General features: G+C 38.4%; 1 protein-coding gene across 23 annotated transcripts; it reads right to left on the bottom strand.

The window, feature by feature from the left end:
* Nucleotides 1-340: 340 nt before the first annotated feature.
* LOC124425645 (sodium bicarbonate cotransporter 3) lies at nucleotides 341-24,163 on the bottom strand. Of its 23 annotated transcripts, XM_046966224.1 has the most exons (25): nucleotides 23,737-24,163; nucleotides 22,768-22,970; nucleotides 17,658-17,756; nucleotides 17,436-17,573; nucleotides 16,190-16,282; nucleotides 15,200-15,387; nucleotides 14,578-14,712; nucleotides 13,581-13,646; nucleotides 12,146-12,284; nucleotides 11,816-12,035; nucleotides 11,580-11,703; nucleotides 10,815-10,991; nucleotides 8,531-8,634; nucleotides 8,262-8,447; nucleotides 7,973-8,179; nucleotides 7,228-7,806; nucleotides 6,805-6,963; nucleotides 6,407-6,556; nucleotides 6,040-6,315; nucleotides 5,566-5,955; nucleotides 5,384-5,491; nucleotides 5,175-5,309; nucleotides 2,840-3,021; nucleotides 2,570-2,684; nucleotides 341-1,585 (listed from the first exon to the last, which is right to left on the bottom strand). In XM_046966224.1, the coding sequence occupies exons 5-25, from the start codon at nucleotides 16,216-16,218 to the stop codon at nucleotides 1,505-1,507; spliced, it is 3,750 nt and encodes a 1,249-aa protein (XP_046822180.1). In that variant the 5' UTR covers nucleotides 16,219-16,282; nucleotides 17,436-17,573; nucleotides 17,658-17,756; nucleotides 22,768-22,970; nucleotides 23,737-24,163; the 3' UTR covers nucleotides 341-1,504. The 23 variants fall into 23 exon arrangements, 22 of the variants coding, with proteins under 22 accessions (XP_046822180.1, XP_046822177.1, XP_046822191.1 ...); XR_006942552.1 differs by lacking the exon at nucleotides 17,436-17,573 and having other exon boundaries at nucleotides 2,465-2,684; XM_046966221.1 differs by lacking the exon at nucleotides 17,436-17,573.
* Between the last annotated feature and the right edge of the window lie 806 nt (nucleotides 24,164-24,969).

Here is a 24,969-nt window from a genome sequence, read left to right as displayed (position 1 = left end):
AGATTTATCCGATCATAAAGATTAACAAAATTCACGAGAATATCCTACCTTTGTTATTTGCTAGAATAGCATTTTACAGCGAGAATCAAATAGTTTAATCAAATTATAATCTTTAAATAAGATTTTATCCTTTTATTACCATTTCTGTTGATTCGTTCTCACGACGACGACGACGACGACGACGTTTACATATTTGGTTGTGGATTCGTTCAGTTTACAAAAGAAACCACAATTATATTTAATAAAAATTCTACTTCAAAAATTGTACGTATAAATTTATTCATGTTGGGACAAGTATCGTGGATAAACGATGAGGGAGGAACAAATCAGAATTCGTCTCTTTCATTATTCAGAACAGAATTTATAAATAATTACGACAGAGATATGAATACATCGATTGAATAGCATTCGCCTAAACTTTAAACGTCTCATGTTTATACAGTATCCCTTCTCTCAATTTTTTTTTCTTTTGCTTCTTTTTTGTTTATTTATTTATTTACCTTTTTTTTTGTTTTTTTTTTGTTTTTTTTTTATTCGTACATATATACTATATACATTCAATCTCTTAGTCGTAAAATTTGCTAAGCCTCTAAAATGTGAATACTTAATACGTTAATCGGTACGTTGGATCATCGATCGATTTATCGACTAAACACCTTATTCGTACTAACTAACGATCAAAACAAGTATCTGTCGCTTTCTCGTTATTTCCTAATAGTTTGCTTTACTCTCTTTGGATTTTACTTCAGCATAATATTCTTCAACCAATCTAATCTCGACCAACTTCGATACTATCTTATCGTGATATAACACGAAAAGAAGCGTAAGTATTGTCGGTTTCTCAACGTATTATGTGTAAGTGTGTATGTATGTATGTATGTACTATAGTACCTGCATATGTGTATATATCGTATGCATGTATTTGTATACAATGAATAATGCGAACGATCCTCTATCCGCTTTCTATCTTTTGATATACTCGAAACACGTAATAAATGCTATTGCAAAAATGTTAAATGTTTATCGAAACGATTCTAAATTCCTTGGCTGTTGTTAATGACAAATGACAACGTTGCATGAAAAAATTTCTCCGAAAGTAATGCCTCGTATAAAAGAAACTTATACCTTCTAATAACGTACGATTGTATGATGATCGACGTTCTTAAAATCATTTTGATCTTCTTTTATTGTTTGTTAAATAAAGGCAATTTCAGTTAAGATCGCGAGGTCCATCGTACTATGCATATATATATATATATATATATATATATATATATATATATATATATATATATATACTGTGTGGAACGGTATTTAATGTAACTAAGATTTTCGTCTAATCTAATCGTTTCATATAAAAAGTCACCTGAAAATAATTATATATATATACATATATATACACGTATATATATATGTATATATATATTTTTTTTCCCCCAAAATTTTACCAAATACGAATTTACTTTTTGAATTGGAGACGATATCTCGTAAGATATCGTACTCGTTAAACGGATGTCTCTGCCGACGTAGTGCCATTTACTTTCAATGGGCCGATGATACTCTCCTTCGATCGTATAAGATCTACCTAAAAGAATAATAGAAAATTATACCGAAAGTGTCAATTGCATCATGTTATATTCGCTGACGATTTTTATCTATCGAAAGAAAAAAAAAAAGAAAACATCTATTGATGATTATTTCCAGTTAAAAAAAAAAAAGCAATGAATTTTTACATTAAATATATCGACGAAGTAAATGTTAGCTGTGTTAATGGTGACAAAATCATTTATGAATATCATTTATTCGAACGATAATTGAAATTATTTTACTAGACGAAAAGAAGAACGATGAGCTTATGCTTTTGACAAAAGCCATGCGAATAGTATAATGAAAATGGCATGCAAAGTATTTTTAGTCATGAATATTATTTCCATAGTCGAATTTGAACGATTAATGACTTGGAAAATGAAGGATTACACTTACGAATAACGATATATTAGATCGTCGTGAGGAAATACAGTAAAGGAGAAGCTAATGTGATATTGAATGTTGATAGATATTAAATTATGGTGAAAAAACGAAATTGGATAAATATTTATGTAATACTATTATATAAGGACGAGCTGTGAAACTAATCTAAAGTTTAAACCGAATTATAGATTCTATTACTTTTTATCCGGAGGTTTACTGCTGGATATCGCAAGATTTATTTTCTTCTACTGTAAAATATGTAAAATATAATAACGAATGGACGTTGGAAAAGGTCACGATTCAAAAATGTAAGGATATCGATTCCAGCAGCGAACATTCTAAAAGGGGAATAGATAACTATAGTCCGCGAAGAATACTTGTTATCCGTTCTAATAACGCCGAGTCGTCGAGGAGGAAACAATCTCTCCTCGATGAGTCGACTCATCGCGCGAGGGCAAGAAATCATGGCAGCCCCTTTCGTAAATTTACTCACAGCAGTGGTATATGGGGTATGTCGCATGCCGGTGTATTGGTGCTCTTGCTGTGTGTGGCTTGGTGATGATGCTTGTTAGAATTTAGAGTCATTTACGCTCGTCACCTTGATCGATATGCCATTGTCATCTTCGTCTTCCTCCGTCATCGTCGTCAGCCTTGTCGTTTCGTCGACCAGCAACGAGCCTTCCTTCTTGGGATGCTTCTTCGATTTGCTTACGCTACGGAAAGGAGAGAAACAGAGAGAGAGAGAGAGAGAGAGAGAGAGAGAGAGAGAGAGAGGGAGAGGGAGAAAGAGAGAAAGAGAGAGAAGAAAAAAGAAGAGCTAGTACCAATAAGTTAAGCCATATCATTAATCATTTCAAATTGTACGTACTTTATTAATTTCGGTTGTTTCTGCTTCTCGTTACTCTCATTAACTTGTTGCCAAATCCCACTCTTATTGACTTCCTCGCTGATATTGATGCTCGCCAATGGAATCTTCATAATATTTCCATTTGCCATAGATATTTGAATGTTATCCGGTGCTCCATAACCGATGGGATAATTCTGATGTTCCTGTATCAATAAGAAAATACGATCGATTTATAATCAATGTTCGATTTCGTTTTAATAGTTTAGTTTTTTTTTTTTTTTTTTTATTGTGCCTGAATAGACTGGTCATGCCAAAAAGCTGATTCTTTTTTTTCAATGATTATGGTAAAGGAATCGATTAATATTTTATACGATGAAAATCGGTATAATCGATCCATTTGTCATTAAAAAATTTCAATTCGTCGGATGATAGAACGTTGATGCAATTGTAACCATTATAGTATGATCGGAACCACGTGCACTTGTGGTGACGTACCGATGACAGGCGGAGGGTTCGACGACGAGCGATTTTTATGATTTTTGAGCATTTTCTCTGTCTCTTTCTCTCTCTCTCTCTCTTTCTATCTCTATTTCTCTCCCTCTTTCTTTCTTTCATTAAGATGCGTCATCGTCCAATTTTGGGTAGTTTTCTCTCACGAATCGTCTCCATCCTCCGTGAGTCATGGTCCTCCCGTTAGATTATCAAACGAAATCTCTCTTTTCGATTTGCCCGTTATCGAAATTTTATAATTTTTTTTTTTCTTTTACATTTTGTCATCGATCCTATCGCATCGATCCTATTTGCTTCTCACTGTGACAAAGATACGTATATATCGTCCAAAGAGAATGTGTACCTAATGAATATCTGTAGTTTGTTTTTCTTTTTGGGGAGGTGGGGCTTGGTTGGAGGAAAGGGGGAGTTGGATGAGGAGGAAGAGAGAGAGAGAAAAAAAAGATAAAAAAATAAAGTAAATTCGACTCACTGTCTGTGCGCAAGAAGCCAAGGGTATCCGCATCTTGATACGAGGAACGTGCTGAACATGTAAATTCCTTGTTAAATATGAAACAACCAGTTTCACGATTTCTATATGTAACGGTTATTAAAAATTTCTGAAAGCAATATAGCTTTGATATTTTGACAAATTGTCATTTTAGATCATCTTTTGTAAGGAACTTGTATGTGAAACAAAATTATGGAATTATACAGAGAGGTGTTTGTATTTGTGTACTTCAAAGAACAATGTATTTTGACAGTTCAAGTCGGGCAGATAGTCTTACAGTCTTTATCACTGCTTTCAATCTAGAACATTGTACGAGGACACATCGATAGCAAATCTTAGGACGGCGAATGGAAAATGATATTAGATCCGTTAACTTATAGGTAGTTGCCTATATACTTTCTTAGATATATGTTATTTTTAGTCGAAGAAAAGTCGAAGAGAAAAAATTGGTCGTAGTTCTGAATGCGATCGATCGTCCGACGTGGAACATAACGATGCTCCGTTATACTGTCGTTTATTGTCTAACGATTACTTAATATATTCATTATAATTATAACAACGTGTGTAACAAAAGCGAAAATGTACACCAAAGATTCACGATAATCCGCGAGAATTAATCGGGATCAGAGCGTTCGACATTTTTCTAACTTATCGAAATCTGTAATCTCTTCATAAATGAGATTCTCACGAAAGCGATCAACATTAAATATATCATTGGTCTAATTAGTCTCTAATACAACAATAATAGCAATAACATCGTTGTTGGCCATCGTATGAACGCCTAATACAAAGCTGCTCAAACGCTATACCTACTACGTTATGTATATTGTATAGGTATATTTAAAAATTATTTACGACCACGATCGTTGGCATTTCTTTTAATATTGGTCAATCGGTCAATTGGAAGAAACGAGAAACTAGAAAGGATTAAGGGATACAAGCGAAAAGGTCTTAATTTTACATCACTCGTTCGAACATGTAAATCTCTCGTATAAAATTTGCCAAACATTTTTTAACTATTGATCCTTGAGGCATAGGCGTTGGAATAATTAAAAAACGCTTCGATACTAATCTCTTACTGTCGTGGTTTTACGCTCAAAGAAAAACGAAGAATCTTTCCCGAGCAGTTTTCGTGAGTTTTTTTACCTAAAAAAATATTTTCTTCCCCCTTATAGGGGCCCCTTAGGACCCTTTTATAGGCCTCCAAGAGGATCAATCTTTTTGACGGCATAAGCTGGATCGATCGTAGTCGCACATAGTTATAGTGACCACTGGACAAGCGTCGAGCTGGTGGTCATTCCTCGTTCGCTATTTACGACAAGCTAAGTTTCTTAATATTCGTCTGACGATGCTAACCTCGCCGCTCTCCAATTGGCGAAGATCGTCGGCGTGCTTCTTGCTCGGTTCCGGCATCACGTCGTCGAGTATCTTCAATTCTCGCTGAGTGAAGATCAAATCGAGGGACTTGCGAATGCCAATCATCACTACGAGCTACGCAAATTAAAATTGAATAAAGACGAGAAATAAAGAAAAAAGGAAGAAAATTATATTTAAAATCGGCTTACCATCAATGGAAATAGAATGGAGGTAGTGCTAAACGACTTGATGATCCATAGACAGGCCAGACAAGTCAGTTGTATCGCTGTGAATACGTGGACGCGTTTTAACGGCACCTACGGAAAATATATTCGTGATCGTCAGAAATCTTACGAAGGTCTTTTATAAGGAGGGATCGATTGACATATACCTGCCGAAGGAACATGTAGTCGGGCTGGTACTTGACCGGCATAAGCATGATGAGTATTCTATCGAAGAATTGGAGTCCCTTAAGTGACGCCACACCCATATAAAGGAAGACGCCGAATAGTACTGGCATCGGTATGTGCCTGAGCATCGGCGTCAGGAGAACGGAGCAGCCGATCATGAGAAAGATCAGTATGTGCGTAGCTCTTTGCTCTCGAACGCCTAAAAATTGTGGCTTCTCGCCTGGCGCTGCGCATTCCGACTCCAATTTCAACGAGTTCACGTGATTTATCGAAAGCACGGTAGCCGCCACGAACCACGGTAAGCCCATAATCGAACAGACCTCTATCAGGATTGCCAGGATAAACAGGTCCAGATGATAGCCGCATCCTTTCTGAACGATCATTCATTTTCACCGGTTAGTTTTAGATTTCGATCTCGATCCCGATCTCGAATGCGATGCGCGGTACAAACGTACCTTCAACTTATTTTCTTTCCTATTAACGATCACCGCCGTTATCTGCTGATCCATAAAGATCAGTATAGTGCCCAAGAGAGCGGGTAGAATAGCCACGATGGCGCTCCACCATGGATTATTTTGAAAAGGCCAAATCATCCATCCCCGACCTTCCAGGGTCGGCTTGAATTCTTCAGGTACTTCTAACTTTGGCGTTGGGATACCCACGAAGTGATCCAACAAGGACATCGAGAAGATCGCGATTATAACGGCAAAATCGCTCAACACTTGTCTGACCTAGAACGAAAGCGCGTTCGTAAGCGATTTCACTCTCGGTGGCGCGTTCATTTTTCGACAAATTTTTCTCAATCGAATGAATGTACGATACCTTCGACGGAAAGAAAAGAGCATTCTTAAAGTCCTTCATCTCGATGGATAACAAGAAGGTGCCCATGAAAAGGATAATTGACATGAGGAACACATCGGGTACGTATTGCGGTACGTTACAACCCTCTCCTATAAGCGTGCCGTTGTAATTCTGAAAGGAGGAATAACGAGACGTCTTATCGTTTCTTCGATTCCATCTCCAAGGTTTTTTCCTTTACTATTATAAAGTCGCCTCGATCAAAGGATAATTTTCTCTTTTTTATATTTTATCTTTCGTCGAGGAGAAACGAGTCTCATCTCCGAAAGCTTTAATCTTAAAGAAACACGACTACCTACCGAATCGGTCGTCTCGAGTCTTTGATCGTGTCATTTATGGATATAAAAAGTTTTTCAACGAACCTGACACGTTGTCCGATCCAGCGTCGTCCAATTTACGTTCTCGATGCCATAGGAGGAGCTATCGTTCGGTGGTTTGCACCAGCATTCGAAAACCAAAGGATCGTTGGCGTGAGTATTTATAGGATACTTTTTGCCGATCGAGAGGACGTTTTCCACAGCCTGCATTATTTTATTGAAAAGAAATAAGCTTAGAGAAAAGAAGGACGTTTCGTATAGAAAATGAGACGTGATTCGGAAGCCCGATACCGTTCGATCGACCACTGTCGACCTAGATGTCGAAGGCTTTGCCGATGGTGCAAATTTCAAGCACGCACACCTTAAGACATCCAATTAAGCTCGTAGCATCGTAGGTGTGATCGAAGAGCGGATTTACAAATACTATTTTCTTTGTTGATTAGCTATCAATCAGGTACCTTTACTTACCTTGTAAATAAAAATGAAAGCGATGAGAGTGGCGAAATTTTCTTCGGTAAATCGGGTTATGTAGCAGACGAAGGCGCTCGCGTCAAGGGCTACGAGTGTTAACAAAATGAGGGTCGTCCACGTACCGATCCAAAAGCGAAAGGACATGTAATTCCAATCGGATTGCTTGCAAAATTCATAGACGATCGTCTCGAAGACCAAGACCGGTCCGGTTGATCCTAAAATAGTTAGCGGTTGTCCCGAGAAGAGTCCATATCCAAGCCCGCAAACGAATCCGGATACCAACGATTCCATCGCGGCCATGTTCTTTCCCGTGGCCTCGCTCAGAAGACCACCGAAGGTTATGATGGGCGAGAGACAGGCAAAGTATAAGAAAATGAAGGATGCGACGCATTGTAGAGCCAGCGCGTCTTTGAAATCGGAAAAGTAGAATGGCGCCTTTCTTTTCACGTCGTTTATCAAACCACCGAAAAGCCTTCCCGTTCTGGATAAACCGGATTCTTCTCTCAGTTTCTGTTCGTCGGCCTCCTCGTCGGCATCTTCCTTTGGCTTTTCCTCCTTTGGCCTTTTCCTTACGTCCTACCAAAGCGTACATTATGCAAGACTCGTTAGGACGCGTACAAGCGGACACGAAATGCGCAAACGGAAGGAAGAATAAATAAATATCGGTCATTGAAAAAAGAAACAAAAAAAAAAGAAAAAAAGAAAACAAAAAAACAAAAAAAGAAGAAGAAAGACGCTCTACTTGCGACGGTATGGCAGCCGGTGGTTCTATCCTGATGGTAGGATCCCATTCGCCCGGAGGCAAGACGGTCACTGCGTCTAAAAATTCATCGATACCCGCGAGAAGGTGGTTCCTATTTTTGGCCTTGTATGCGACATCGTGGAAGACCTCGTCGGACATTAGCGTCGCCATTGCCCGTCCAATTTCGTGGAAACCCGAAATTCCACCCTTAAAAATGTCATCCCTCTCCGTTTAAACGTTTCATTCGAAATCCGATAATAATAACGTTTCGACTTCTTTAAGATTATACCATAGGTCCTAAAAGAACGAAGATGAATCTCGTTGGCACAGGTACCTCCGTTAGATCACCCATTATTCCTGCTTGACTGAGTCGTATGAAGGCGGACAGGGTCTTATCTAGAAAATCGACCTCACCCACGAGAATGTTGCTCGCTTCGGCACCGGCCGGTATCTTTCTCATGAAATGCGTGTTACCCTACAATTTGATAGAACCTCGTTATACCATTATGATTCTGGGACCGTTATCGATTCGTGGAATAACTAAACGAAAAAACTAACCCTATGATTGGCATCTCCGTTTTCCAAAGCGGAAGAACTGTGATTTCTGCTGATCGAAACGCTGCTCGGACTTCGATCAATTCCATTGGCACCTGGTTCTTGACCTGAAATGGATCTAGCTTACTGCCTACCGCACTTCACATTTATTATTTCATATTTAATATCGCTCGCGTCGAAATCGACGGAATCCTCGAAAAGCTTACCATTTCATTTCTTAAAAGCGTCAAACTTTCAAGCGTCTGCCATCGATTTCAGGGGCTTTCGTTAACAGAACGTAGCTACGAGTTTAAATGTCAAGGATAGTCCGTTCGTAATAGCTTTTCGGAAGGCTACTCCTCGGCTATCATAAATTTTCTCGACGTTTTTATCGCGAATAACAAAGGTAAAGCTTGTTCCTGTCTTTTAACGCGTCACTTTGTATTTACGTATTCCCCTTCCGATTAAAATTATATAGTACGCAACATTTATCCCATACGTTAACCTACGAATTCTTTTTTACGAAATCTAAACTTTTAAAGGATTACGTATCCTATATTAGGCTTTACCATATATTATTCTCATTTTCAGAAATCGATTGCAGCTGCCCGAAGCGTTCAAATTTTTCCCTTTCACATTTTTACATTCGTAACAGTTTGATAGATTATTACAAGCACGTGTATGTATATGTATATGCGTGTGCTTAGCCGTGTATAATACAAGAATAAGAAATTGCAGAGATTTTTGGAAGATTTTTGAAAGAATGAAAGCTATGCTATGCAAAGCGAATGGACGTGTGTGTTAATTATCAGTAAGAATCGTAATAGTAAAATGGAGACATTTATAGGGGGGAGCAAGCAGAGAAAAGCGGTTTACCGGGATTGCCGGGAATGGCAAGGAAGCGGCCGCCAGCATTCATCGCTGCTCCACCGGCCTGACTTGTTGCACCGGCGATCGCCGGGGCGGAATTCGATTCCTCCACTACAAATGAGCATGAAACACAGACCAGGGTCCTTCGTTTATTTACAAAGGAAAACAGAGTGCAACCGTGGCTCCGACGTTACTCCTAATTACGCGGCAAAACGACGTCGAATTACGACAGCCGTTGGGTCAACCAGTCAAACTCGCAAATTTTCACCTCTACGCGCTAATTCGAAAACTTAATCTTAATTTTGCGAGTCGCAAAGTCAAAGACGTACTTCGTCGACAAAGTCTCTTCAAACTCGACGTCCGCTCGAGTTATGCAACCTTAAAAGCATAGAAATCCTCACGCGATCTTTCGAACGTAATGTACCGGAGTTTACGGGTCGTTGCTTTTCTTCCGACAATAACTGGAAAAAATTTTACTCGACTAAGAATCATCGGTTAGCAATGGCTGAAAAATCATCGTAGACAGGATACATCGAGCCACATTGCATTTCACACAATAAGAGCGAAACGTCATGCCTCGCGATCAAAAGTTTCGCAATGTCTCGTAGTTTGTAGTAGAGAAGTATGATACGAATCAGTCATGACCGACTCGAGTTCGAAACTTTGATCTATCCTTTTTACATTTCATGTAAAAATATTGCGGATAGAAATATATATGCGTATATATATATATATTTTCTTAAACAATGAACGTCACACACTCAATCCTAACGATTGATGTATATACATATATATGTGTGTGTATATATACATACATATATATATATAAAGAATTACTCTAAACATCAATAGTACCATTCAGAGATAAATGTAATAGTTAAAAATGTACATACATTTATATACGTTATGATAGAACCACATGAAACGGGATACAATAAGAAACAGATAAAAAGAGTGTTAAGAGAAAGACAGACCTGTGCAGAATCGTATAATAAAATCTATATCGATAATAATAAATCAATTCGACTATCTAACCTTTTAGCTGACACATGGCGAACCACGCCGTAAATCCCACCACGTGGGGTATGCCAATTTCGGCTGGCGCATAAACAAGAAATCGGCAAAGTCAGTAATTATCTTTGATTCGACTAACTCGAAGTGTTACTTTCAATGTTACCCCCTACCTCCCGCCCCTCTAATTTCAATCGCAATTGTTTCAATCGACGATCTTAGCAGTTAGTATTACGATGAACGGAGAATAGAAATTGCAGGTGTATCGTTAGCATTTGTATTAATAATTGGACGGGTAACGTTAGTCGATGGATAGAATGAAAAACGATAATGATCTGCGTGAATGCGCGTTGCGCAATACAATAAACAAGCGATAAGATCCTCGGTGAGTTAACCATAGGCTTTAGCGGACTGGCCTACGTTGTACCTGGTACCAGAAGGTATGGCCCTTTAAGATCTTTCGTCTCTTTCGAAAGTAGGGCCGTATTTGAGTTTGGACAACTGCTGCTGCGGCCAACGGTGGGCGCATAGGCGTCCCCGACGTCGCGACGCTCCTGCAAATCTGACGTCAACAAGGCATGCATACCACATGTACAGCCGTATTCTGGAAAATGCCGTGTCGTCGCTTTAGCGAATTCCTATTATTTTTCTATTTACCGAAAAATCGACTCCTTCGCCGTTCCGATTAAAATCGTAATTACCATGATCTTCTCAATGAAAAGCAAATGTAAAATAATCGAAATTATTAATTCAAATAAAAAAAAAAAAAAAGGAAAAAAAAAACTATGAACGATATAAAAGACTAAAGAAAAATTATTTAATATGAAAGAAAGCAAAGAAATAAACGAAAGGTATATAAATTAAATGAAAATAAATTTTAAAGAGTGGGAAGGAATTAATGATTAAATAATGGATCTTTAAAAGTTTCCCCTCTTTCGAGCGTAACGAGCGCCTAAAAGTATGCAACGCCGTGTACGCGTACGCCGTTCATATCTCGTTACCTTTTATACTTCCCACTATACGATATGCCGACTCTCGTTAAAACTTTGCCGTCTCTCTTTTGCCATAAATGTTATCTAAGACGATTGCATCCCCGGATTTATCGTAAAGTTATTATGTCGTATATATTTGCCTGCGCTTATTTAGATAAAATTTTATTTCCCAAGATATATAGGTGAGATCAAGAACTTACTCTTTGATGACGAATGATTACGTCCAATCTCTGCCAAAGATCTTATGATCGGTAATCTCGACATGTTGTTGTCCTTACGTCTCTCGTGCTGATGTCGATGTCTCACTAGAAGAGCTTCTCTTACCTGACAAAAAAAGAAAAAAAATTTAAATAACAGCTTTGACACAATTCTCATGCATTTCGTTCTTGCGAATGAACAAGAATATCTCGAGAAAAAGTTTTCAACGTTTGCCCACCTTTTCCCGTGACTCGATCGGCAGTGCACCTTTGTTGATCATATTATCTAGAACGAGATCGGCTATCTGCTCGAGACTATTGGCCTCCATGTCGAGCATCACGGTACCATTCAAAAGTAAACTTCTCAGTTCGAAGAGCGAATGTAACGATAACGTTGCTACGTGCGGTTTACTCCATCTGTTTCCACCTTCTTCAACGTCTTCCTCGAACTTGATCCATCTGCGAAAGGGAATCGTTGACAGTGTTTTGTCAGTAAAAATAACAACTGCAGTTGCGCTGGATATCACCAAATGGAAATAAATAAATGAATGGGTAGAACGATGCATTGCCTCGCGGTTTCCTTCCACTCCATTTCATCTCCATCCTTGACGAGTTCTTCCATCTCGGAAAAGAGAGGATGCGATTCGTGAGCATCGTTCCCGACTTCCTCGCCAAGAATAAATTGCACTCTCTGAGCCGGCGGCGTGACTGAAAGAGCGGATATTACGTTTTTCAATGGTTCGTTTCATTCGGATAAAAGGAAAGAAAGGACACATACAGATATAAATAATATACGACGAATGTATGATCGAATTAGAAATCGAAGGGTAAAATAATGTCTAAATTAGGTAAATGTCGTGCCTCGATAATGTCTTTGCGCCTTCGTGCAAGCTTTATGATTTATAATTGGATGGATTTCGACGTGAGAACGTACGTAAAAATATTAAATATTTGGAAAAGAAAAAAGAAATTGATTAAGGCTGTGCAAAAGATATGCGAGAAATTAGAACGATAATGTTTTGACTTTGACCTGGAATTGCAAATAAATATTTGATATTTAAAATAGATTAGTACTCGATAGATTTGTCAAATAATCCTGTGATATTTGGATCAAGTGATACATGCATAACATTGACAAATATTTTTCCAAACGAACAAACAACGTAAAGCTGCTACGTTGTAATGTCTCTTTTTATCGGCAGCAAGCTCTTTCGCTTCCATCGTGCTACGATACAATATGATACAATCGAGTAATCGCATAGTTATGTGTTCTCCATAATAATAACAATAACAATAATGAAAAAGAGAATATTCTTCTTTTATTTTTTTTTTTTTTTGCTCGAGATCATTCGTATATATGTTCATCGGAGAAAGAGCTTTCTCATCCTTGCGCTTCAAAAGATTTTCTCTTTCCCTTCTTCCGTTATTTATTGATTTTCTTCTCCTGAAAAGTAAAAAAAAAAAAAAAAAGAAAAAAAAAGAAAAAAAAATAGTCTCGTTCTCCTCGGTGTAGACATAGCGCTATATAAACAAACGTGTATTTCATAAATTAGACCACGTTCCCGATAATGAATATGATTAACGAGATAAAAGAATCCATCTATTCTATAGAATATATTTCTATTTTAAAGTTAGTCAATAGAACGAAGTATTTTTCTTACGATTCAACTTACAATTTCTGCCCGTAACGATAGACTCGTATAATCTTGTCGAATTTCAAATGAATTCATAATTTATCGGAACATTTGTCACGATAAAGAAGAATCAATCGCTTTAAGAAAATTTTATGTAAACGAATTGCTCGATATTTTTGATATACTTGGCATGCGTTATCAATTCCCTTGTAATACGAATAAACGAATAAGATGAAAAATATATCGAAAGAAATTCGATAATATCAAATATAAATAATGAATGCTCTTCCGATGAACATACGAACATACGTTATTATACGTGCACGAAACTATGCGGATAATTCGGGAGACTTAAAAGGGGCTGGCTTACATATCATCTCGCCGTCGGGGTCGCAAATGCTCGCGAGACGAGCCCTGCGCGTCATCACCAATTGTCCTGCAATGTCACGAGACAAAACACAGGTCTACCACTTGAAAAATCAAATTCAATTCTATCTCCTTTCTCACCCAAGCTCGATTCTACTTGGCTTTTGTCCCTTTGATCGAGCTTAAGGCCGCTTTTATGCACGATTTCGTTCGATCCTTAACGATCGAATCTTCCTTTTACAAGGTTATTTACAAAGATGTTCTACGATAGAAAAGAATCGAATGAAAGCGGCCAATAGCGTTAAACGGGAATAAGGAACTTGCGCTTATTTACATTCTCCTTTTCTCCCACATCGAACCTAATATCGATTTTCACCTTTCGATTTTTCGTTGCTCGCGCTATCCTTAGTACACGTTTTCGTTCGTTAACAAGTGAGATAGAAAGAAAGGAAGAATGAAAAGTAGGAAAGAAAAAAGATGAGTGGAAAAAGTAAGGAAGAAAGTGGAAGGCCGTTACGGAGCAGCCTCCGGAGAGAATTGGGTTGAAAAGCCCTTTTAGAGACAAGGAAAGAGAGAGAGAGAGAGAGAGAGAGAGAAAGGTGTATCGATCAGCGTCCTGCATACTCGGTGTGCCAGAAGGAGGGTGAATACCCGTCCGAGTCTCGTACAAGTGGTTGGCGCTTTGCCACGCGCTGCTTCAAAGTGCAATGCAACGAGAGCAACGATCCGTCTCTACCTCGTCTCGCGTATACCGTTTATATGCTCTCCTTCCATCACCTCCTTCTTCTCTTTACCTTAAAAACGCCTTAACATTATTCCTAATACAAGCCCCCTGCTCTTTCAATTATCCGCTCTAAAACTCGAAATCGTATCGTTTGAATGACAATGCTAACGACGCAAATTGAAAACAAAAAAAAAAGAAAAAAAGAAAGAGACATACGGACAAGAAAAAACAATAAAAAAAAAAAAGAATAAAATACCACTAGAACGACTCGACTTACTAGGTCTTTCGTTGTCGATATCCTCTTTAGTATCACCATACGATTGCCGTTGAGAATGATGGTGTTTATGGTGTCGACGATGTCTTCTCTCGCCGGGTAAATGTACGCCCACATAGACCGTATGTGCACGGTGACCTGGAAGCAAATGAAAGAAAGTCCATATATTAGTCCTGCTTCACGATGTAGCATTGCCGTCGAATAATTTCAATCGCATAATCCCCACTTCTCTATATAGAAATTGACATATTCTTGGATCATTAGAAGAAAAGCATGATTTTGATGAGAAACGATAAATAAACGAAATGTACGCATGTAAAGTATAGCTATATGAGATATCTATATGGTTTGCCTACGTCGTTCAAGATCATTCGAGCGGAAACGACCTCGTTTCGATCGCGCATCGTTCATCCGCGTCCAGCTGATGATTATAAAGACATCGAAATAACGATTTTTGAAGCACCTACTACTATTGTCGTGTGAGCAAACAACGAAGCCAGATTCGTATTTGGCTGACCTATGCGCGTAGAAAGGTATTATTAGCGATTAGCGACTCCTTTCTTCTTCATTTATATTCGCTTTGGATTCGGGGTGAGGGCTGCGACCTTGAATTTGACGATCTTACCTTCATAATCCTTTTCGGTGTAGGATTGGTGGGTAATACGGGCGCCTGGATCTTTCGGAGCCTCATCGTCGGCTGTTCCAGCCACGTGGGCCGTGCCACCGCCTCTTCCTCCTCCTCCTCCTCTACATCCTCCTCCTCCTCCTCCTCCTCCTCCACCACCTACTCCTATTCCAGGCTGCATCCACGGTCTGGCAATTAAAAATATCACATAATTCTTTTTCTTTTCCCCGTTAGCTAAATAAGAAAATAATCGAGAGCCTGACGTTCTCCCTACTTCGTCTTGATCGCTCTCGAGGGATCGCGAAAGATTTCTCCTCAAAGGCGGAGACATCTTTGTACACGCAATCGCGGTCAACGCACCGTTCTTAATCATTTCATTTCCTCCCCAGAAAACGCTTTGTCCGTGCCGCAACGTCTGCTTCTTGATTCACCGTCTACCGATCTTCTACTTTTATTTTATCGTCTCGATCTTTATCCCTAATGGGTCTTGTGCACACGGGAATAACAACGACTTCATTAGATTACCATATCTCACGCATTTACTCAATAGTTTCTCAAATGTATATTTCAAGATATTACGACGCGACTTTTGATAAGCATTCGATGGAGAAAGTAATTAACGCTAGATAAGGGATTTTCTAGTTGGCCATGTGATACAGTACATGTATTTGATTTACCATTTTAATTCACTTTTTATGTAATAATTATTTCATGCCTTATACAACGTAAATGTTGTCGCTCGCTTCGTTTTATTGCGTGACACATATAAATTTTAACGCCCACTCCACGAAGCTTCTTTCCACGACTCTCATCCATTAATGCGGATAACACGGATGAATTTAGAACGTTCCATAGTAATACGAGAGTCTGTGAAACGTACAAGTATATGACTAGAAATATATTCATAACTCGATCCAATATCATTTCTTACGATCTAGAAGGGAATTATAAAGGGATGATATTAGAATAAAAAAATAAGAGACGACTCACGTTCTTTTTCCAAGTGGTTCGTCTCTCATGCCAGAATTAATTCAGATGGCTCGTACGATGACCAATTCGATCGTTTGGACAGCGTGAAATTTCCTACAACGAAATCAAGGGCAAAAACTTCTTTGGAAATGGAAGAAATCCAATAAATTTTGTCGATGGCTCGATAAACGCAAGTACCTACGTGCGAGAACAGAGAGATTCAATGGAACAAGGATGTCGTTTGCAAGGAAGAACAATGGACACTGTCGGACAAACGCGAACAGCCAATATTCTAAATAGCGACTAAGTTATAATAATTATCATTCATGTTCGAGGACGATTTTGAAAAAGTTGATAATCAAAGACACGTGACCTTATTCAAAATGAAAATTCATTTATGATAAATGTTCTAATTTAGTATTTTATAAGGCCAGTGTAATTTTTACCTCGATTGTAAAATAAACGTTTATTTAGGATCGTATGACGTAAATTACGAAATTATTAAACATGGATCACGTTGATATCGCGCTTTATCGCGTTCGAAGAAATTAAAATGAGTTACGCAATCATCGCCTTTACCTGAATAATGACTTTATATCGTATTAAAATTCATATCTTTTGAACGAAACTCAAAACGCGAAGCTCATTGAGAACTATTATTTCGTGATGTTCCCCGCGCTCTTTTTATCAAAGTGTAAAAAATATCTGGTCTATTAGGAACTTTAGATTCTCAAAAGTTTCTAATAATACGAACGACAAAATTTTACCGAGAAATAACGATGATCAATATTTTTTTCACGCAATTTGTTCATTGCACGATCGTTACGTCAATCGATATTTATTTTCACAGATGGTACGCACAGACGTTTCCCTTAATAAGATCTCTCGTTCAAATAGGCGGTGGCTCGAATTTATCTACAAATAATGCACGAATTTGCGAGGGCGTACTTGCTCTGTATAAAAGAGCGCGGGAGACATATATTTAGTTTGTCGGAGATAATAGCAACGATTATGATGCTGCTACCAATGACGACGACGACGACGACGACGACGACGACGACGACGACGACGACGACGACGACGACGACGACGACGACGACGACGATGATGATGATGATGATGACAGCGAGGATGATAATGACGATAGCGTTGCAGGGAACGGAAGTAAATTGATTTATGAGCGGATCTTGTCAGGTGATTTTCTGATTAATATGTAGATGCAAGTACAAATGTTACGTAACAATGCCTTAAAATAGAAAAGTCTTACTTATATAAATTCGTTCCGGAGTTGAATAAAATTGTTGACGAAGAAAAATATAGAACCCTTTGAACCATTTCCTCGCTCGATCTCACAACGCGACATTTTATCCCGATAAAAGAGCTCGTCAAAGTTTATAGAAAGGATCTTTTGGATAACAAACATGATGCATCGCTATAAGGATAATGGAAAATAAATAAGCCCAAGATAGAGATACGTGGTATTACTTACAACGTTCTAAGAATTGATATCTCCTAATCCGATCTTGTCGAGATATTTCAAATTTGTCAGTCCTCGTACGATCTTGATCTCGATGAGATTTAATTCTCGCTGCGATAAAGAGACTTCTTTTTATACAATTGTTATAACGATTGCATATGTAGGAGATCGTAAAGTAATCGGTGCGCAAATCGATACGTTCGCATCTGCTAAACGGCTGTTACTGAAATATGTTGGACTGATTGTCGAAACGTTTTCGTCGGAATCGATCGAATCAAGGACAAATTTACGGAACGTCAAGATCGCACTGACCCAAGTGAGCAACGATCGGCAGCCGTCAAGTGAATAATTACCACTCTACGATTACCTACGTCTACCTATCTAGCGTGCCTTGGCATAATGAATGCCTATCTCGTCCATAACGCGTCTACTAATAAAGGAGGACGGAGGGATTACATCGTGTAACCGAACGAATGATCATTTAATTGTCGAAGGTCGTACAGCGTTTGTCGCGCGTCGTTACAACGGAAAAGTGCTTTAAACCGTCGCGTCATAAGGATGGATCATCGACAATCGTCCGTCCGTAGAAGTAGCATTCGAAAAGTAACATCGGCTCACAACCGCAACTTCATCCTTTCGTAATTGCTAACATTAATGAGTTTACTCCGATGAGTCATATTAACGAGAGCAACAATAACGTCGATGAATGAAAAAGTCCTTGCTTTGTACATTTTTTCCTTTTTTTTTTCTTTTTTTCTTTATTTTTTTTTCTTTTTTTTTCCCCCATCGTTCTTATAACCACGCATCGACCGCGTGACCGCGCGAATAAACTCGTTAAGGATGATAATCGTGTCATTAATATACGTCATGACAATACGAATGACGCAAACAATAAGAAAATCATCGTCTACGATTTACAATTAGATTTTCCAAGTGTAACATCGAAAGGAATAATATTATAAGGAGCTTATAGATCGAAGTGACAACTCGTAATTATATTAACGTCGGGACGTGAAAAATCTTTCTTTCGTCGTGGAACTCGACAACGGCACGTTTGTAATTAAATCGAACGAACAACACATTGCGACACGTCTCTGGGATAACTCCGTTCTCACGAAGCGGATGTTGCTCGAAGTTTGCATAAAAAAGCAATTCAGTTACTTCCAAAATATCCTCTATATCTCGATCATGAAATTAACGCGATCCGAGGGTCATGTAAATATTTCAAGAACAAATCCAATTATATTCTCAGTTGTGATTAGAAGACGACATGCGTCATTTAATATTTTCCTTTTTTACTTCCATCCCAAATTTGTCTCTCTGTCTCGAACGATTCCGTCGCTTTGCTACGGAGAAATGTTCCAACTAGAAATTATATTGGGTCGAGCATATCGAGAGGACTTAACGACCTGGAAAATTTTAACCAGAGAAATTATCGATATATCGTTGAAACGTGAAACGTTCATGGGTCATCATCGATTCCGAATAGGGAGGCGAATAAACGGAAAACGACGTCGACGTTTATGCGGATCTTAATACATTTATCAAGTGGTAGTTTGTAGTTTGATACCTCTTGCAGACACACCCACGGGCAGGTATGACATTCTTTCGAAATTTATACAATATACCCGTTTAATTATATGAAACTTTTTGGCAAATTTGTAAAGAAAGACAAAAAGGAAGCGTTCGAACAAATTCACCAAAGTCATAAAATATTGTATATAATCGAAATGAATACCAAGATCGATATATAACCGGTTACACATATACTTCTCTTTGCACAATAAAATGCAGATTTATGACTTAGGTACGCATAATCGCAAATGGATCTTCTAATACAAACACTCACAAGTGTGCATCGTAAGCTTTATAAACGTTGTAGACGGTGTGAAGGGACACGTAACTAGTTCTTACGTAAACGATACAGGGTATATACTCGTCGCGAACGATTGCTATGCTCGAATCGTTGGTAAATCGCGTATAAATCGTACGTATGATCGTTTGAAAAAAAACCATGGACGGTTCCGATATCTATCGAACGTTGCATCGTGTAGAAAGAAGTTTTCCATTTTATCCAAAGGTTAACTAAGTTTATCATCGACCTCTTTTATTCGTGTCTTTATCGAAGAAAGTTCGGAACCAAAGTAAATAGAGAGAGAGAGAGAGAGAGAGAGAGAGAGAGAGAGAGAGAGAGAGAGAGAAACGATCGATTGGCATTGCAATTGCATCGTATAAAAACTGGTAAGTGTCAGAAGATTCTAAACATCGTTTAGATCGCGCGAGCATGTTGCACGCTGTCCGAAAGCTTTCACAATATCGTTGTCATTACGTAAAAGCTTTACCACGTGTGCGGGAATAAAATAGAGACAACTATTTGACTAGCTTCTGTTCGAAGTAGTATAGCTGCAAGAATTTTGCAGATATACCAAAGTGCCGGAGAAAGAAAGGAAAAGGAAGATTACTACGACAACAAAGTTGAAAGTTCATACGAAGAAATCGTCGGAAAGCGTAAATTGAAATTAGCTAGCCTTGAAATCAAATTAGTCAATTAGGTTTAACGGAAGAAGCGAAAGCATCGTTCAAATTCCGTTCTACCATTATGGCGTTTAGCGTTTTGATGATTCGATCGTTATCTCTTTCATGGCTTAATACCTACATAGATAAATGGTACGCATTAACGTGGCTATTGTGCGATAACGCGAGTTTACGTTCATATAAGGTCGGATTAATTTTATCGTGTACGATTATGTGAAAATTTTTTTTCTCCGAACTATTAAGATAATAAAGACGACTCGTGGAGAGGGAAGATTATCGTAATAATATTATTATGTCGTTCTTCTTGATCTCATATAAAATCCATTAAAGGTTTTTACAATAATACGATAATTTATAATATCAATAGGAAAATTTTCTCCCTAGCCTAGATGAATCATCGCGAATGATTCAAACGGAGCACGTTCTCTAGATCGAGCCAATATCTCGACTTATTTAAAAAGACTACTGTTTACTCGTTCAAAGAACAATGTTACGTCGAGCATCAAAAAGAAGATTGAAATTGATCGAAGATAAACCGCATCGTTCCTATTATACGCGATTAATAACGAAAGAATCATCAGAATTGTGTCACAATATCGAATCTTGTACTTGACACACCTTCGATTGCTTTCTAACGCTCGATTATTCCTCGTAATCATTATTATTATTTCAATTCCAAGTATCCAGCGAATTGACTACAGACGGAAAAAGTGGAATGATTAGAGTAGCGAATGTTCATTCTATCTAATTATACAAATATTTGCGCCATTGAAATAAAACGCGAGGCACCGGATAAACTCGTTTTTGTTATTATCTTTCATAGAATTATCGAATTATTAAATAAACGATTCGTCGAATGTGGGCGACAATCGATAAATCAAGGTAAATGCAAATTCATTTCGATATTTTACGGGTAGTACGTTTATCAACTTACATTTAACGAATCAATCTACTTCTACCGTCGACGTATCAATAATTTTAATGCCATCGAATGGAATGAATGATGATCTTGCAATGTTTCTTCCCATCGATGTAACCTCTGACAGAAATTTTAATCCGATATATTTCCAATAAGGATGCAAGAAAGTCCGCAAAATGGTAAACGAACAACTGTCGATATGCTTTTTTTTATTTCTTTTTTGTTTTTTTTTTTTTTTTTGTTTTTTTTTCTTATATACGCTCCTTATCTAAGTCTCGATGTCGTAAGAGTTCTCTTCTTTAAAAATGATTCTTATCGAGTGATGACAATGTATCATAAATATATAAATAAAAAGGAAAAGAAAAAAAAAAGTCTATCCTACTTGTAAAACGAATATGCACTATCCATTCTCTCAGTACCCTGGAAAAAAAAAGTCCAAATGTACTCGATCCAATCGATGCAATTAAACTTTGCTCTTCGTCCTTTCCGAGAATCTATGAGATAACGATAGAGAGAGAGAGAGAGAGAGAGAGAGCGAGAGAGAGAGAGAGAGGGGGGGGCACTCGCGCGTCTGGGTAAAGCGTAGGCGAAAGATTTTCTCTCGGACAATTTGTAAGCAATTTATGCACTTTTACACGCACTGCACGCGTCGAACGGAACACGGTGAATGCACGTCGAACGACTGTTTACTGACGCATCGGCTCTTGCGTTTGACCAAACGCACGCCTCGTCTCGTCTTTCCTATCTGCTCTCTGTCTCTGTCTATCTATCGTATAAGCAACGACGTATTGGTAGCCACGACAAAAGGTCGACGAACATATCGGAAGGACCAATGAGGAAGATTTCCTATCACGGACAATTGAAAAATAGAATGGTCTGTGAGATAGAAGAAACTGGTGAACGAATCGCCCTTTGTAATAGGGCGATTATTATTCAAGAAAGATAGAAATAAATACTTTTGACTCGAGGTCAATACTACGATAGATGTCCAATGGATTTATCATTTGTCTGAAAGAGAGACTGAAATGGATAAGATAAAATAAGAAATAAAAGAATTGTATGCAAAGTTATGCGATTATTTACGCTACTCGCGTTACAATCTTCGTTTACTTTTGTGCGATAAAGATTACGTGATTTATTTAATATCATCTATCTATATTCACTTATCACCGATCCTTTACTTTCGAACGTGATCGCGACTTTTGACCGACCTCGAGCTTTCTCTGTATATAATTATACGTACGCGTGGATAATTCAAGACATATATAATACATGCAACTCACAAGTTCAAACTCGGTCTCGTACATATAGATATGTACGATTGATTCTTTGGCGATCGAAAGACGGACGCGCTGTCTGGCCGTCTCGCGTTAATCGCCAAGGTCATTCTTCCATCCTTCATATCTCCGAAATAATCTCTATAATCTCGGAATATCTAATAGCCATTAGATATTTATCAAAGCGACAAAAACAACTACATTTTATTTTATTGCATTAGTCTTGAGATAACGTAACTTATAAAAAAATATTATTTATCCTCCGTTCATTTACGAGCGACACGTAGAAATTTTGCATTTTATCAAAAAGACTACTCGTTATCTCGCTTTCGTCAAATAAACGAATAAATTCTACTTCAAAAGTCGAAAAAAATATTTACTTTCGACTTACCCTCTGCTTCACTCGACAACGACGAACGCAGAGCCGCGTTCCCGACGGTCCTCTTCCAGATACTGTCGCTTTCTATCAAGCTCTCGGCATCGTGCAGTTCGTCGAGAGAGCTACGCGTTGCCGTGGGAACGAGAAGCCGCGACGATCTCGATTAAACTTTCATTTCAAGATTCAACTTTGCACGATGCATCAACCGTTCTTCCCTAAAATCAACAAAGAGGTGGTTGCGTGGTCGAACAACTCGCGCGTTCTTGGAAATACGCGCTGCGAAAGGAAGAATTCTAACGATGTTATAATATGTATATGTACATATTATATATATATATATATATATATATATATATATATATATATATATGTGTATATATGTATATATGTATAGATAAGGATGCAAAAGAGAAAAGACCTCGCCCTTTATCAGCGACGAAGGATAGCCGTGAACGTTGCCTTGAACTTTTCTCGTTCCTCCTTTTTACCACGCTTTTATTTCATCGAAACATCGATTACGGACAAACGCAAGAAGAAAAAAGACGTGAACTCTCGGGTCTATCTCGATCGAGTTCGGTGACACGCGACGCGCACCTTTCGGACGCTCGAATGAGTCCTCTTCCTTCCCCACCCCAACCCACCCCCCATAGACAATATAACTTATATCTTATCCACCGAGAAAAAGAAGAACGAAACGAAGTTTCTATGTTCTTTCGAGAGATAATGGCGAGGCGGGTTAATTTGAGATAAAGTTAACGATTGGTCAAAAATGGGCTAACGATTCGTCGACATCGTTAATTCGATTTACCGAAACTTATTAATGAGATCTCAGAGGATGGCGCGGACGTCGGATTAATCCACGTATTTCCAGGGCGTATTCTTCGCGAGACATTCGTAATGGCACCCTATCGCTGTTTTATTTCTATTCGAGATAAAATGTAAATTCCTTAATCGTTTATATTGTTAAAACATTGGACGCACGAGTTTTCGAGGCGTCGATCCACCGTCGATAGAACGCGCATCCTCTCGATGAAGTGACCTCGAGTTTGTCGTAGAAGAGAAAGAAGTGGATGGAAAACGCGGCCAAGTCCAGTTTTGATTCGATTATAGTAAAGAGGGTTAAAGCAAGCAGACGAATGGGTAGATTGATGGATGGATGGATCGAGAAGCGTAAAAGAGAGTAACAGAGAGAAAGGATAAAAAAAGAGAAAGAGATAAACAGAATGAAAGAGAGAGACAGACAGACAGACAGAGAGACAGAGAGAGAGAGAGAGAGAGAGAGAGAGAGAGAGAGAAAGAAAGCGCAGGTGAGCGCGTATCTTTGGGAGGATTCTCTCCCCAGGTTCGGGATATCCTTTGCGCGGCGTGCGACGCGTATCCGCGACGCGAGACGACTGTTCGCCGCGCTAGCTACTGCGAGTTCCTGCGTGACGCCACGAGGTGGCATTAGAAGGCAGCTCGAGCAGCGCGCGCGCAGGTATTGATCCACGTGCATGACACCGGCCACCACCTCTCGCGCGTCGCGACGCATCTCTTTATATCGTCGCCGATAAAGTTTCATCTTCTTCGTCTTCTTCTTCTTCTTCTTCTTCTTCTTCTTCTTCTTCTCCCCTCTTCATTATTTCGCCTGACAGTTATTTGGCAAAATGACAAGCCCTTTCTTCAAAACTATCCCCAAAAGACACAGCTCCTTTATCATAACATTCTCTCACATCTAACACTTTTATGTTTTCTTTTCGGTGTTATTCCTCTCTGTCCTTTGTCGAGTATAACGATGTAAAAAAAAAACAAAAAGAAAAGAAAGAAGCAATAGAAAGGAAAAGACAAGTGTTAACGTAAAGGATAATTTTACAACTTTGTCTGTACGAATCAAAGATTGTTTCTATTTATAATAAAAATCCAGAGGTAATGTGTAATATTATTAAGTAAGGTTCGAAGACCGAAATGAAATCGAAAGTAAGACTATCGAACGATCGATAAATTTGTTATACAATTTATTATCCGTTTAGGATAAAAACGCTATCTTCACGATCCACGATCGGTAATACAGATTTCTATAGAGATATCTTCATTATCGACGATCGGTTCACGCGTATCTTCAGTATCTTCGCAAGTAGACTTTCTGTCGTCAGATATCAGCACCATCTGTTCGTCGAGTTGGAGTCATTTAAAAGGAAGAAGGAAAAAAAGAAAAGTAATAATAATGATTTAACT

Source organism: Vespa crabro, chromosome 7 (assembly GCF_910589235.1).
Source record: "Vespa crabro chromosome 7, iyVesCrab1.2, whole genome shotgun sequence".
NCBI classification, from domain to species: domain Eukaryota; kingdom Metazoa; phylum Arthropoda; class Insecta; order Hymenoptera; family Vespidae; genus Vespa; species Vespa crabro.
Note: the sequence above shows the minus strand (reverse complement) of the source record. Positions and strands in the feature narration are given on the sequence as shown.

Coding starts and splice junctions, on each gene's coding strand:
- LOC124425645 (XM_046966224.1), bottom strand. CDS start 16,218: ATGAGAGACGAACCACTTGGAAAAAGAAC. Junction 14,713..15,199: donor CACCGAAAAGGATTATGAAG/GTAAGATCGTCA, acceptor ATTTGCTTCCAG/GTCACCGTGCACATACGGTC. Junction 8,635..10,814: donor GCCATACCTTCTGGTACCAG/GTACAACGTAGG, acceptor GATCCATTTCAG/GTCAAGAACCAGGTGCCAAT.